The sequence below is a fragment of the Callospermophilus lateralis genome, chromosome 4 (genome assembly GCF_048772815.1).
Source record: "Callospermophilus lateralis isolate mCalLat2 chromosome 4, mCalLat2.hap1, whole genome shotgun sequence".
NCBI lineage: Eukaryota > Metazoa > Chordata > Mammalia > Rodentia > Sciuridae > Callospermophilus > Callospermophilus lateralis.
Window position 1 is genome coordinate 44,690,287 of NC_135308.1, and position 14,170 is coordinate 44,704,456.

The 14,170-nt window shown below is 46.8% G+C and overlaps 1 protein-coding gene across 1 annotated transcript in view; it reads right to left on the reverse strand.

Moving 5' to 3' along the window:
- Positions 1-355: 355 nt before the first annotated feature.
- Prag1 (PEAK1 related, kinase-activating pseudokinase 1) overlaps positions 356-14,170 on the reverse strand; it is a 53,727-nt gene continuing 39,912 nt past the window's right edge. The window contains exons 5-6 of the mRNA XM_076853771.1: positions 8,188-8,945; positions 356-1,885 (exon numbers count right to left, since the gene is read on the reverse strand). Of these exons, the coding sequence (XP_076709886.1) occupies positions 749-1,885; positions 8,188-8,945 (1,895 nt within the window). The 3' untranslated portion in view covers positions 356-748. The remainder of the gene's footprint in view (positions 1,886-8,187; positions 8,946-14,170) is intronic.

The window sequence follows — 14,170 nt, forward strand, 5'->3', positions numbered from 1 at the left end:
TCTGGGGGTGAACTGTGTTTTCAGCCAGGCCTTTGAAAGATGATCAGTTTTAGCAAACTGGAAATGTGTTTGAAGTAGTGGGTTGAACTCCAAAGGACTGGGATCACACCAGCCGTGTTTGGATTCTTTCTAGGAGGCTGCTAGGTGGGAGGATTAATTGGTATCAACACATTCAGGCCTCCATTGACTGCTGCCATTTCATGAGAAGTATAAGACCAAGCATTTCAAGAGAGCACTGCTATGATTGTAGAGGTTTAGGTTCAATGCTGCCCAGAGATCTTAGTGCATCCAGGCTCATGAGGATAAAACAGCCTTGGCTTGTGACCCAACCTAAAGCTTTGGTCCAATGCTAGTGTTGCTTTTTAAAACTTTATTATTATTATTATTATTGTTGTTGTTTAAATAACAGTTTGACAAGAGGGTGAAGAGATTCCATAATGGGGTAGTCAGGCCAGAATCTTGGCTTTAGGCTGTTGGCAGAACCTAATTCCTTGCACTGATCTAGAAATTTACATAATTATAGGAGAAAATGGCAGATGTTGGGGGGGGTGGCGAGGAGGGGAGGCTAGAATGGGCAATGATGTCCTTAGTCTTTCAAATTTATATATTATTTGTACATATATTTTACATCCAGGTATGACAGTCGTTTGTACCATTTCCCGGGGAGACATGGATGTTTCCAAGGCAAGGCAAGGGCGCAGGGGAAGGCATAGAAGGGGGCAGTAAAAGTGCAAGGTGGGGGCTTTGCTCATAGAAGCTGCAGGAGCTTCAGTGATTGCAAGAGGGCTCCGGGCTCAGCGGACGCCAGGTACTGGCAGCAAAGCCAGTCCTCCAGCTCCACCCCTCGCCGGCGGTCCACCGCCTTCTCTGCAAACTTCATCATCATCAGGGCCCTCTTCATGTCGATCCAGTTATGCAGGGTGCTGCACAGCACCTCCTCAGAGGTGCCTGGTTGCTCCACCAGCTCCCGTCGGGGCCCCCACAGCAGGCATTGCAGCACCCTCTTGGCCTCACCTATGCGGATGCGCTTGATGGGGTCAGCCTCAAGCAGCAAGTGGGCCAGCTGCTGCAGGCCAGGCGAGTAGAGGGACAGGGTGGGTAGTGGAGGCAGGTCTTCCCTCCGGTAGTCCTGTTCCCGCAGCTGGGTCCGCACCTCAAAGGGGTTGGGCTGGTGCAGCAGCTCATAGATGAGAATGCCGGTCTGGAACTCATCAAACTTGCTGTACTGGGAGGCAGACACGATCTCGGGGGCCAGCCGGGCCTGGCTCTTTTTCTGCTGCAGGTTGGTAGTGCTTCCTGGCTTCTGCTTGGCCTTCAGGAAGTTGCTAATGATGAGCCTGGGCAACTGCTTCTCACTAGGCACACCCTGACAGGTGGGAACAGTAGGGGGACTGGGAGTGACACTGGCTTGGGGGGCAGCAGGGCTAGGGGATGTGGTGGTGGGAGGGGCGGGGACATTAGGGGAGGGCCCCGGGGAGGCCTGGGGACTGCAGTGCACCAGCAGCAGGTTCTCCAGGCACAGGTCCCGATGGATGATCCTGTGTTCCTTCAGGTGCTCCAGCCCGTTGCACAGCTGCAGAAGCAGGAAGCACACGCGCCGCTCATAAGCCTCAGGCTCAGCCCGATGGCTGGCAGCAGAGTCCCGCACAAAGTCAGAGGCCGTCTGGTGAGGCACCTCTCGGGTGATGACCACCACACAGTCCTGCTCCTGCGCAGGGGGCTGTAAAGGTGGAGCAGGCAGAGGGTCCTTGGGTGCGTCCGGAGAGGTGAGCATGCTGGAGGGCACTGAGGCCACAAAGTGGCCGCAATCCTGCTGAATGTTGAAGTGCACGGGCACAGAGGGGCTGCAGTAGGAGGCTGTTTTGGGCTCAGGGGTTTTGCAGATCTGTGGGGAGAAGGAGAAGTGAGTTCAGGAGTGTGATCCATGGTTCTGATCAACAGGCATTAAGACATTTGGGTATCTACATGCAAAAAGCTAAAGTTAACCACTTAACCTCATACCATACATAAAATTGATTCAAAAGTGGATTTTATACATTTAAGGGTAAGAGCTAAAGATATATGAAAGAGAATCTTTAAGACCTTGGGTTGAATGCTAATTTCTTAGATACCACACCAAAAGCATGGTCCACAAAAGAAAATAATTCATAAACTTGACTTCATAATTCTAAACTTTTGTGCTTTGAGAGATAGCAGTAAAAACCTGTCATCCCAGTGACTCAGGAGGCTGAGGCAGGAGGATTGCAAGTTTAAGGCCAGCCTTAGCAATTTAGTGAGGCCCTAAGCAACTTAGTGAGATGCTGTCTCAAATAAAACAAACAAAAGACTCTAACAAGTGTCTGAGGATGTGGAGAATGGGCCTACCCTTGGAGGAAAGTGTGCATCATTCACATATAGCAGCTCTGTTAAGGCTGACCTGCAGGTCATGCCACCTAGGAGGCAATGCATATTTACCTAGATCTAGAAACTAGGGCAACATAAGAGAATTTGGCCAAATCCTAAAGCTTGACCCCTGAGTTCCCCCAAAAAGGAGAATTTCATAATTACTGGTGGGAATATAAAACAGTGCAGCCACTTTAGAACAAGGTTTGCCAACTTCTTAAAACTTCAACATAATACAACCACATGGGACCCAGTGTAAGTGGGGCCCCTGCAGAGCAGCCAACAGTGTGGCATTGTGGGGTGGCAGGAGGACACTGCCCTGGGGGCTGGATGAATCCTCCTAAAGCCAGATAGAGTTTGCACAGGACTCAGCCTCACTCCACAAACCTCTCATCTGACATGGCAGCTACCTGACAGCTGGTGTGTTGTCTGTGGGGAATTTTAGGGGCAGATGCAGATGCAGGCTTTAAACCTTTGGGATTTGACCAAGTTCTCTTAGGTTGCCCTAGTTTTTAGATCCAGGTAAATATGCAATGCCTAGCTGACCTGACCTGTGGGTCCAGATCCAGTGGAACTGCTAGGTGGAAGCCTCAGGCTTTTCCTCCAAGGATGAATCACAGCAACTGAGAGAAAACAGTAAGTTCTCCAGGGAACGGGAACCCCCAGTGCCCAAGGGCATCCTCTGAACTGAAGGTAGGAGTAAACAAGATGGGTGATCTCCAGCTCCTCCGTGGAAAGAGTGCCTGGGGGATCTGTACAACTGTGTCTTTCTCGCCTCTTCCATCTCTTCTGCTGTATCAAGGACAGCATCAGCCACTTGAGCAACACTAATCTTCATCGAGCTGCCACTCAACTGGAGAGTCTTGAGGCAGCCCTAACAGTCCTCTCTCAGGCCTCAATTTCCCTGGAATTACACTGAAAGGGACTGCAGATGGGCCAGTGGTCTCTCTCCGTCAGAGACTGTGCAATCTCACCAAGGCTTTGTAAAAGCAAGGATCAGTGGGTAATCCAGAGAAGAAAAGCACCTCACATCTACCTATAAAATACCATCCGGCCAATAATCCTCAAATAGCCCTTGCTTTGGGCTGCTGCACAAAAATGATTATGGCAGTGTTTTGGAAGCGCCACAATGCTTATGGCTGATGTTTTCAGAAGTTCTACTGCAAGCACCTTTTCAAGGAGATTTATTTATATTGTAGCTATACAAACCTTTCAGCATGAAACCTCACAGAAAAGAATTGAGCCTCCAAGGAAAGTTCTTTTTTTTTTTTTCTTTTCCCCTAAACTAATTGGGGGAGGGAGAAGGTAGCACATTAATTTAGTAATCTCTCTATTATGGAAGCAGAACAGAAATAAAAGGGAAGTATCTTTACCCCAGGCATTGCTTTCTATTGCACTAACAAAAATGATTTTGGAATACATGCTCAAAGGGCATTATTTCTGGCTCTTTCTTATTCTAGCCCACCTAGCTGTCCTCTGGTTTTAAATGGCAGTCTTCTGAAAGAAGACTAAAGAAAACTTGTGGGGGGAGGGGATCTTCAACGAAAAAATCTTACATATAAACACTCAGTGATTGTGCAACCACTGTCTGTAGTACGCTCACTGCACATGAGGCAAGAGCACCCTACTACCTTCTCACCTCAGCAGACACACACTGGACCCCTGCACAAGTGAGGCCCTGTGTCAACACCATGCACTTTTCCCTCAGTGTCTCATCAAATCTCATTCACCCAAAGTGGAGGATGCTAAAAACAGAAGAGGAACTAAGGTTTTAGGAGGTGAAACTATTTGCCTAAGATTAGACAACTGGGCAGCATTTTGGTTGTTAAAAGCACGGGCTTTGGAATAAAAATCTCTTGGGCTTAAATGTCAACTCCATAAACTGGCAAGTTGTTGGAAGCAGTTATGTTCTATTAAGTAGATGCAAACATCAAATTAACAAATACCAAAGCAGGGCTCCTAGGGGAAGTAAGAGGCTGAGGTTTCTGTGGACCTCTAGTCACAATATTTGTATCAACCGATCACTGCATAACCTTACTTTATGTGTGCTTCAGTTTGGAGACAACTTATTTAGTATATAGTGCTGATCATTAACATTGTCCTTGTGGCCTGAAGGAAGCCTCCGCATCATGTGCTTGCAACCACTAACAGCATTTAGTACTAGATGTGGGGGCCATTTTAAATAGCAAACTCACTCACACAAAGCACAAAAGAGTAAAAAAAACAGGGGGGTGTACTAACATACACTGCAAAAAGTGCACTTGCTTCCTTTAGTGTGGAACGAGATGGCAGAGTGACTCTATTCCACCTCAGCTGGGAACAGATACATGGGAGGACTCCCATTTTTGCCTGTCCTGCACATGTCCACAAATGACTGGAAAGTGCTCTGAGTATATTATTTTTTGGATTACAAATAACTTTGAGTGGGTAGGAAATTTTGCAAATGTGGAATCCACGAATAATGAGGATCAGTGGTATTTATCTCAAAGCTCACTTTCTCCTTGATTTAACTGCAGTGACAGTTTCATCGGGACAGGGCCATTGTGCAGATTAAGTGAAATAATACAGGTATGTGGCTTTCAGCACCAGGCCTGGCCCACGGTGAGCACTCCATGTGAAAGGTTGCTATGGTGACTGCCCTTGCCATTTCGCTGAAGCCACGTGGTGGTGCCCTGCAATCCGGAGCTGGCTTGCAGGTATTGTGCAACTCTGAGAAGGCAGCTGCCAGGAGCTGGGAGGTGTTTCCAAGGCCCCCTTTCCTCCAGGGTTTGAAAAGCTTAGGCCCAGCAAACCTGGACCAAGAGCTCCAGTTGAGCAACTGACAATTGCACAGAGATGTAAATGAAGGAGTAGGGTAAATGGCAATTGGGCTGGATGCATTTCAAAATCAGTGAGCAGGGCCTCTGGCAAGACCTCCAACTTCTTCACAGCCTGCACTAGAGAGGGCTGTGCAGGGCATGTTAACCAGTCCTGGGAGCCCTAGGCAGGGCATCCCCTGAGATCATTCTACTGTGCCGGATGGGGGATGGGGGGATGGACAAAGGAGAACAGCTTCTTCTCCACCCCATCCTCTCCTCCTCCACCAGTTTCACTTTCACAGGGTCCTGCCCTGGGTTTTGGCTCGTGAACTTTACACAGACCTTTGGTTTAGCTCAAATTTCCAACTTTTTGCTGAGCCAAGTCTCATTTTAAACTCTGGAGCCAGGGTCTCACTGATGGGTGAAAATCTGGGCTAAGTCACGTCTGTTAAATAAAAAAGGCCCAGAGGTCTAACAGACTCCTAATTACGAACTGGAGTTGGAGTTCTGGTTGAGAAATGAAACAGCTTGGAAAACACCCACAAGCTAAAGATTTTCCTCCAGCCACATGTTCGAGGAGTCAGTCTTCAAGAGCTGGTTTTATCTCCTGACTGCTGCAGGTTCCTCAGCCCATGGATGGGGGATCAGACATCGGGGAAGAACAGGTGCAAGTCTGCTATTGTTCACTGGGGCTGTGCAACCAAAGCTGCCTCACACTTCAGTGTGGGCTCCCTGCTTAACATGCGCAGGCGAAATGAGCTCGGGTGACTCACAAGAGGCTGGTTGGGAAGGAGCCCGGCTCCCCCTCCCTTGGGCTCCCAGATGACTATATTCCGTCTAGACTGGAGTGCTAATGAAGTGGAACAGCTGCACGTGTGAAATGATGCTCACAACCCCCACCCCCCAATTACCAGATGAGGCACATGTGCAAATTGATATTGTCATTCCTGGTCATCTGGTTCCAAGGTTCCTATTCTCTGAATATTTTACGCTGTTCTCCAAACTCCACTTTTCACTTTTTCACATGGTAGAGGTGGTCCTTGAGCTATCAAGTCTCTGGGAAAGTCCATTAAAAAACCCCTGGGACTCTCTTCTTTGGAGACTGCGGCTTATCTTCTGGTTTCCTTACGGCTTAGACTTCAGATGAAGTAAGGAGCGATGCTTGTTTTTACCATCCTCTCAGAAAGTGCATTTCTTTGCATGATGTATTGGAGAATACGGTTAAGTCTACATTATTATAAAGGCCCTAGAATTCAAATGGCACAGGACAATCACAGATATATAAAACAACCCTTTCCTTTGTAAGGTTCAGATCGATGGCAGAGTCTCGTGTCCTGCACCAGACGGCCAGGCTTCTCTGCTGTGGTCCCATCAATTCCTATACCAAGGGAAAGAGGGATTAAGTCTCTTTCACCAGACTTTTCCTTCCACAAAATAGAGGGACTATAGCCGGGTGCAGTGGCGCATGCCTGTAATCCCAGTGGTTCAGGAGAATAGAGCAAGAGGATTTGGGGGGACATAACACTATTGTTAAGCTGAAGAGTAGCCATACTTGATACAGCAGTCATAATAGGAAGGGAAACTCAGATTTCTTTTCTCTTAACTTGGACTGTGGGAGTGACAGGGAAGTATAGCTTACCAAGAAGGTAGCTGCTGGGTTTAGATAATAAAGAGGCAACGGAGTTTGAGAAATAGCAGCCTAGAATCTCAGGATCTGTGTGCGCTCTTCCTTCCAGTGCCCGCCACCTTGGCCATAAACTTGATTATAAAGCCTTGATTTCTGCACAATAGACTGGATCTTCCCAGTAGCTTCCCCTCTTGTTTTTTCCATGGTAGGCAGCCAGTAACTACAGACCGCCCCTTGAATATACTAATCAGGATTCTCAATCTCAAATTTCTGAAAAGCAAAATCTCAAAACAAATTCCCTGCAATTTCCTTGGCTAATCATCCTATTTTTAAAAACTTTGCTGATGAGCAAGCTATATCACCAAGGCCATTTCAAGTTACTTCACTCTTTGCATTTTTCTAACTGGAAAAAATAATATGTCTTGGGACAAAGATAACGGCAGAAAAAGAGTTCAGGCCCTCTCCACACTCCCTACAGAAGGACCAGGAACCCACCAGGACGGACTGGAGCCCCTGGTAAAGATCACAGTGTTGCAAATGAGTGTGGGTGATTCTACTAGCTTGCTCAGAGCTGCCTCACTCTGAGAAAGCAATCAGGTGTGGTACCAATACCCAGAGTCCAGCATCAAAGATTGAAGATTTGTGTTACCCTGGGCGAATCACTTGACTTCTCTGAACTTTAGTTTTCTTAAGTGGACATAAATAAACCAGGATTAAAATCCATTTCAGCTACTAAGTAGTTATGAGCAAATTACTTAATCATGTTGAGCCTCAGATTGCCCATCTGTAAAACCTACCTACCCTGCAAAATTACTGTGGGAACTATGAGGTCCTCACACTTGGCCACGAGTCGAGAGTGTACGTATAGTGAATGTTCAATAAATGTCATATCACTAGATATCCCTTGTGTTATTCAAGATGACGTCTAGATCTAAGGGGCTGAAACTCCACTAGAGTTCCCTCAGACTCTAACATTTGAAGAACAATATCTTAATTTTCCATTTCATCCACTAGATTTTAACTCTGTAAGGAATCTCACATTCACCCCTACCTACTGAGATCTTTGCAAAATACCTGGTGTAGAGTATGAGCTTAGTGAAAGTTTGAATAAATGAATGAAATCTGTTGCATTAAAAGATTAACTATTTCCTTTCCAATGAGACCAGGTAGGTTCATTCCTGAAAGCACAGAATGCATTTTGTACTATAGATCTCATTGCACCATGTTCCAGGCCAGGCAGAGAGTGGAGTCATCGAGCGCTAAGTGTTAAAAGGACGCTCGAGAACCAACACTCCTAAAGCATGGAGAGTTGAGAAGATTCGCTCAAGCCAGGACCAGTAGTCGTCCTGGCACAGAACGGAAGGAGGGGGTGGTACCTACTTTCACAGCATAGGTGCTGCCAGGGTCCTCGGAGCAGGTAGCACAGTAATAAATAGCGTCCCCCGAGTCACAACAGGGCTTGTTACAAGTCAGCTTGAAGAGGGACCAGTTGTTCTCATTGAAGTGAAGCTCCTTTTTCTGGCCGCCCATGAAGAGGTCCTCACACTTGGCCACGAGACGGGCCAGGGACTGCGTGTAGAGCCCCCCCAGCTTGGCGTAGGTGCCTTCCTTGCTGCTGATGCTGCTCAGGAGACTGTGGAGCTGCAGCTGGGTGCTGCTGGAGGAGGCCTGGCTGCACACGCTGAGCTGGGAGGACGAGGTGGAGGTGGCGGCTTTGCACTGGAGGCTGGGGCTCCCGCAGCTGCCTTTGCTGCCCGCCAGCCCTGGGACGGGGACCCAGTGGCCATTGCCTTTGAAAGCTTTCTCCAGAGGCTCAGAAGAGGAGAAAACATGGTGATGGCGGTTCCCAGGGCTCAGGGAATAGCTAAAGTGAGTCTCATCATGGACGCAGACATTGGTTTCCGAGTGGCTAAGGTTTAGCTTAGGGCTTGTGGTTCGCGTCTTGGGGGAGCCTTGGGTCCAGAAGAAGCCATCAGGAGAAGAGGCTGCCCGGCTCACTAACTTTTTCTGGGGCAGTGGAGGGGGCTGAGCAGGGCCACTGTGGGACACATCCTCAGTGGAGCCCGAAGGGAATGGGACAGGAGCAAAAAGCTTCTTCCCACTGATGGTGGGCGAGTGGGTCGGCTCATAGGATGGACCTGAAAGAGAGAAGCAGGAACATCAGGGTAGAGGCCAATGCCACTCGGTACCAGGTCTTGCCAGCTTTTGTTTTCTCCCCACCAAAGTAATTCAGTTTATTTTACTTCTTTTCTATTTCTTGAATAGGCAATATATGCACACTCGACAGAATTCAAAATGCAAAAAAGGTACACATTGATCATTAAGTCTTTACTCTATCCCTTGGTACTCAGTCCCTCTGGCCAGACTATTTCCGCAGTTTCTCATGTATCCTTCTTACAATCCAAATAGAAGTGTGTCTGTGTGAGTGTGAGCACACACATTTACACAAAATGAGAGCAAATAGTGCCCACTGTTCAGAATACCATACCATAATCATCACATGCAAGTATCATAATTTAATTAGTCCCTGTTTTTTTAATATTTAATTTTTTAGTTTTAGGTGGATGCAGTATGCTTATTTTATTTTTATGTGGTGCTGAGGATTGAACCCAGTGCCTCATGCATGCTAGGCGAGCACTCTACCACTGAGTCACAACCCCAACCCCTAATTCGTGCCCTCTTGATAAGCCCTTTGGTTGTTTCTAATATTTTGCAAACCTGAACATGTATGGTTTAAGTACATTTTTTTTTTAAGTTAGGTGTATCGAAGGTGCAGTTTACCTAAAGCAAAATTTCTCCCTTTTTATTGTGTAGTTCTTTGAGTTTTCACAAACATCTTGCTGGTTTAGGGGACAGAATTGGTTCATAGACATCTTAGTAAGAAGATTTTATAAGGAAACGAATCAAAGGAAAGCAAGTCTTTCCAAGGTCCCAGGTTGGGTCCCAAGGTGCCTAACATGAGTCACACTGAATCTGACTGGGAGGAGGTTTAGTCAGGGCCACAAATCTCTGAAGAGTGTGGGGACATACAGACAACCTGTCTAGCCATCACACTGATAGCAAAATGGACTGCTGAACCATATTTTTTATATCAACATATGAAATACATATTTCACAATGAAACAAGAATCAAAATTAAAAATATATATAAACTGGGCACAAATGCACACTTGTAATCCCAGTAGTTTGGGAGGCTGAGGCAGGAGGATCATAACATCAAAACCAGCCTCAACAAATCAGAATCTGTCTCAAAATAAAAAATAAAAAGGGCTGAGGATGTGGTTCAGTGGTTTAGTGCCCCTGGGTTCAATCCCAAGTACCCAAAATACTCATTTCCTTCAAAGAACTGGCTATAAGACGTCTCCACCATTTTAATAACAGCTTTGAGGGGGAATAAAAGAAATGTTAACATTATTCATATGTTGTAAAATGCATCCTATTATCCTGAATCTTAAACTGTGAATAAAAACATGGGTCTTAGATTCAAAGGAATGAGTACTTAGGATGTATACCTCATATTTAGTCTACTGTGACAGGTCACCTAAAGGGCAGGACATTTAGTACCTCTCTTTACCTCTGCAGTCCTAGCAGTGAGATCAGGAAAAAAAAACAAAGAAAATACAGACAACAACAATTAAAAAAAACACAAATCACAGGACTAACACGGGGAGAAATACTGGGAAAGGAAGCCCCTGACTTTTCTAGGGCTTCATTGAACCTTTTTGGTTTTCTCCAACCCAAATAGGGACATTGGGGGCCTCACTGAAGCCCCTCAGATCAAGACTGGGTTTCCTTCCTTGGGACACTCCATGGAGGGAAGGGGCCCCCTGGGAACATGTCAGATGTGCATGTCCTCTGGGCTCAGGGCAAAGAATGCTGACATTCCTGCCCCAGCCTCTCAGATGCAGCATCAGTGTGTGACAGCCGGCACCAGCACCGCCTGCCTAGTATAGCCCTGAATGCAAAGTTCACAGGAGGACAGAGCTGGTGCACGCAGCCTGTGGATTCAGGCGGAGAACCCCAGCAGTCAAGCAAGACTGTCAGGCCAGCTGCACAACACCACCCTCCCTGGCTCCATCTCCTCTCCTCCTCACCCACTCCCCATCCCGGTAGGTAGCCACTCTGGCTTGCTAGTGGCTTACCATGACCATAGCAGTCGCTTTCCCATTTCTCCCTGCTTTGCTAAGGGCGGGCAGAGCTCCTGCCAGCAAGGCTGAGTGAGTGATTTATGTCCCTTCCAGGAGGACTCAGGTTAATAATAAATCAGGCAGCACAGGCGTACTCTAACCAGCAGCTTGACATGCCCAGGAATTTCTCCCTAATAGTCAGAAAAGAGTGTGTTCAAGGAACAGCCCGAGGAAGAGTGGAGATGCTACTCGCTGCTGGTCTCAGTGGGCTCCGAGACCCGGAAGTTCACAGGTCTCCTGTCCCAGGCTTCCCAGGAAAGCGCCTCTGCTCCAAGAGCTTGGTCAGCAGGGTGAACAGATGATTCACTTCCTCTCCCTCCCCCATCTGCAGAAGAGGCTGAGAAAGGAGGCCCATTCACTAGCTCTCCTAGGCTAAAGAGACCAGGAAGAAGACACCCAAGCACAGAAATCCTCTCCACCCAATGTGTTCTCCCAGCTCTGATAAGCAAGAGGGTGGGAGGAGGCAAAAGTACACCATTTCCCAAGTCTTCAGCCTTCTGGGCAGTAGACACTATTCCCATGGAGACGCCTGATTCTCAATTACCATCATGGCAGAAACCAGAAGAGGCTGGGACTGGAGTAGGAGCCCAGCACCCAGTGGGTGCTTTAATCAGAGCCTTCAGTAACAGGGTAGTCTGCCCGGGGACAGGACTCCTGGTCTGGAAGAGGCTTTCAAACATACCAGTTTCTTGACTGCTCCCTTCTTTAAGCTTTGTGTTTATTTCCCCATCTTTACTGGTGGGTCCTGTCTTTAAGGTCAGCTTTCTGGATGCCTCCAACATGCCCCTTTCTGCATCTGCCCTGATTTGCGGGCAAGTGGCGGAATGAACCCTAACCTAACTTGGTGGCCTTACCTGGCTTTGTTTCCTCATTAAAAAAAGGACCAGGTTGCATCAGTAGAAAGGCCCCCCCCACAGCACTAATAGTCTATAATTATAGCCACTCTCCATTTTCAGTCTCTCCCAACATGCATTTTGTCTGAAAAGCTGGCCCAAAATAAAAATACCTGTAGGCAGATGGTTATCATGTCTCCACAGTTCCTCCCTCTATCTCTAGTTCCCACAGCTTGCTGCTGGAACACTTTTTAATCTTTATGAATAGCAGGCATCTTTAAAAAATAATCTTTAATGTTTCTTATTTCTTATATCACCCAAGAGAATCAAGAACTTCTGCTACAGACTTTACAGTAGAGCCCAGAGCAGTAGCTATGTGCTCAGGCAGCGGGAGGAGAGTCTGTCTCCCTTACCCTACGCAGTGTTCTCTTGCCTTCCCGTGGGAACTCTGCTGGCCAGTGGCTGCAATCAGATCTAAACCTGGGAGCTTCTGGGGTCAATCTGGCAAGGAGCTGTAGGTGTCAGGAGGGAGGCATGGCTTCATGAATTAACGGCGTTCATTTACATAGTTAATTCATACCATTAATTTTTCTTTATTTCTTAGATATATACTATGAGCATCTTCCAACAATAACTCCATGATGCACGTACTACTAATCAGAGGACGGCCCCACGTAAGAAATACTCCGAGATCACACCCTTGCTCAACAGAGGGGAAAGCCGGAAGTTCTACAAAACTTATTAGCGCCCTGAGTCTCAAGGGACATGTGGACTTCACACATGTAACTGGGAATTATGTGTACATATTCCGTATTACAGGGAATTTTATATTACATATTACATCAGGATTTCTGTACTGAAAGGAAGGAAGAAATGAAGGAGGGAAGGAAGCGAGGAAACCCTAGTCTGTTACAAGCACACCTGTCTTCCGGCCTGACGCAGGCTTCTGAACTTCTGGAAGCTCAACTGGTCAGAAGGCTGCAATTCACTGAGAGCCTCCTTCCCCACCAGGGACCTCAGGATCCTGTAACTTCTCAGGTGTTAATATTTTTGAAACAGATGCTAACATGTGGCCCTTCTGATGGAAAGTGATTTCTCCACCAGTGACCAGCAAGTGGCTGTCTTCTCCAGGATCAGAGGGCACTGTTCTTGACTCTGACTGGGGAACTATCCCTTCATAAACATAGCCATGGGCGAGGCAGGGGATGAATTCTTACTATATGCAGCAGCTGCTACACTCTGAATTTAGAAAAGCCAGGAAGAGAGAATAAACATGCCCCAACACCGAAATAGTTTGAAATTCATAGGCAAACCACTGGTTCAAAAAAAATCTACAAAAAAAAAAAAAAAAAAAAAAAAACCCACCAACTTTGGCCAGCAGCCAAAAGGGACATAAAACTAATTCAACTATATAACTATATCCTGGTTATGTGCTGCTATCAGATCACTGTCCCCAAATTCTGGCTTACAATTAAGGATCAGGGGGGTGAGAAACCTTCCTGGTAACTATAACTATGTCTTGGTCATCTCTTTGGGAAGTTTTTAATGATTTTGCGTACTAATTGGGTCAGAGGTTCCAAACACCAGTTCCTAAGTTTTCGTTTCAATTCCAATTCTACATCTATAGGAAGGACCTAGAGAGAAAAGCACCGGCATCTCCTTAGTGCATGTGCTTTGGAGAAGAGACAGCGTTTCTAGTGGGAAACCACCCACCACCTACAGCGCTCAGTGTAGAATCTTAAAAGGGCTGAGGGAAATGTGTACTCGTTTTGTGTTCTTATGTTTAGAAGGCAAAGAAGACTGACTAATCAGGATTTCAGTGGTTGGGAAGAACAGTTTAAACGCAGAGCACAAGTTCAAACGTGGTACCGTGTGGTTTACTTTAGGGCAGAGTCCTCCTTTTCAGGTTTTGATGGGCACTTACATTGCTTCTACAGCCAAATGAGGACTGGGCTTACAGAGGAAGTGGTCGCTGTGTTTTGAGCTTCTGAGCCACATGCATGAGTGCTGGGTTCCCTCTGTGCAGGGTTCTGCTGACTCATGGCAGCTAGGACAGAGCAAAGATGGAGGCAAAAGACACAATCCCTATAGTTTCCCCAAATTCTTCGCTTTTGGTTTGACTCTTCTCCAACTTTGACTAAGATAAAGCAAACCGAATTATTGGAATATTGTATGGATCCATTTTTTTTTAATGAGGATACCAGATTGTATAGCAGCAAACGGCTATATGAATTCATCCACCTATCAGTCTGTGTTTCTTGAGCACACACTAAATGCAAGGCACTGGGAACATAGTGGATGGAGGAAAACTTTCTTAGCCCTGTGGCCTGGTTCAGTCCCCTC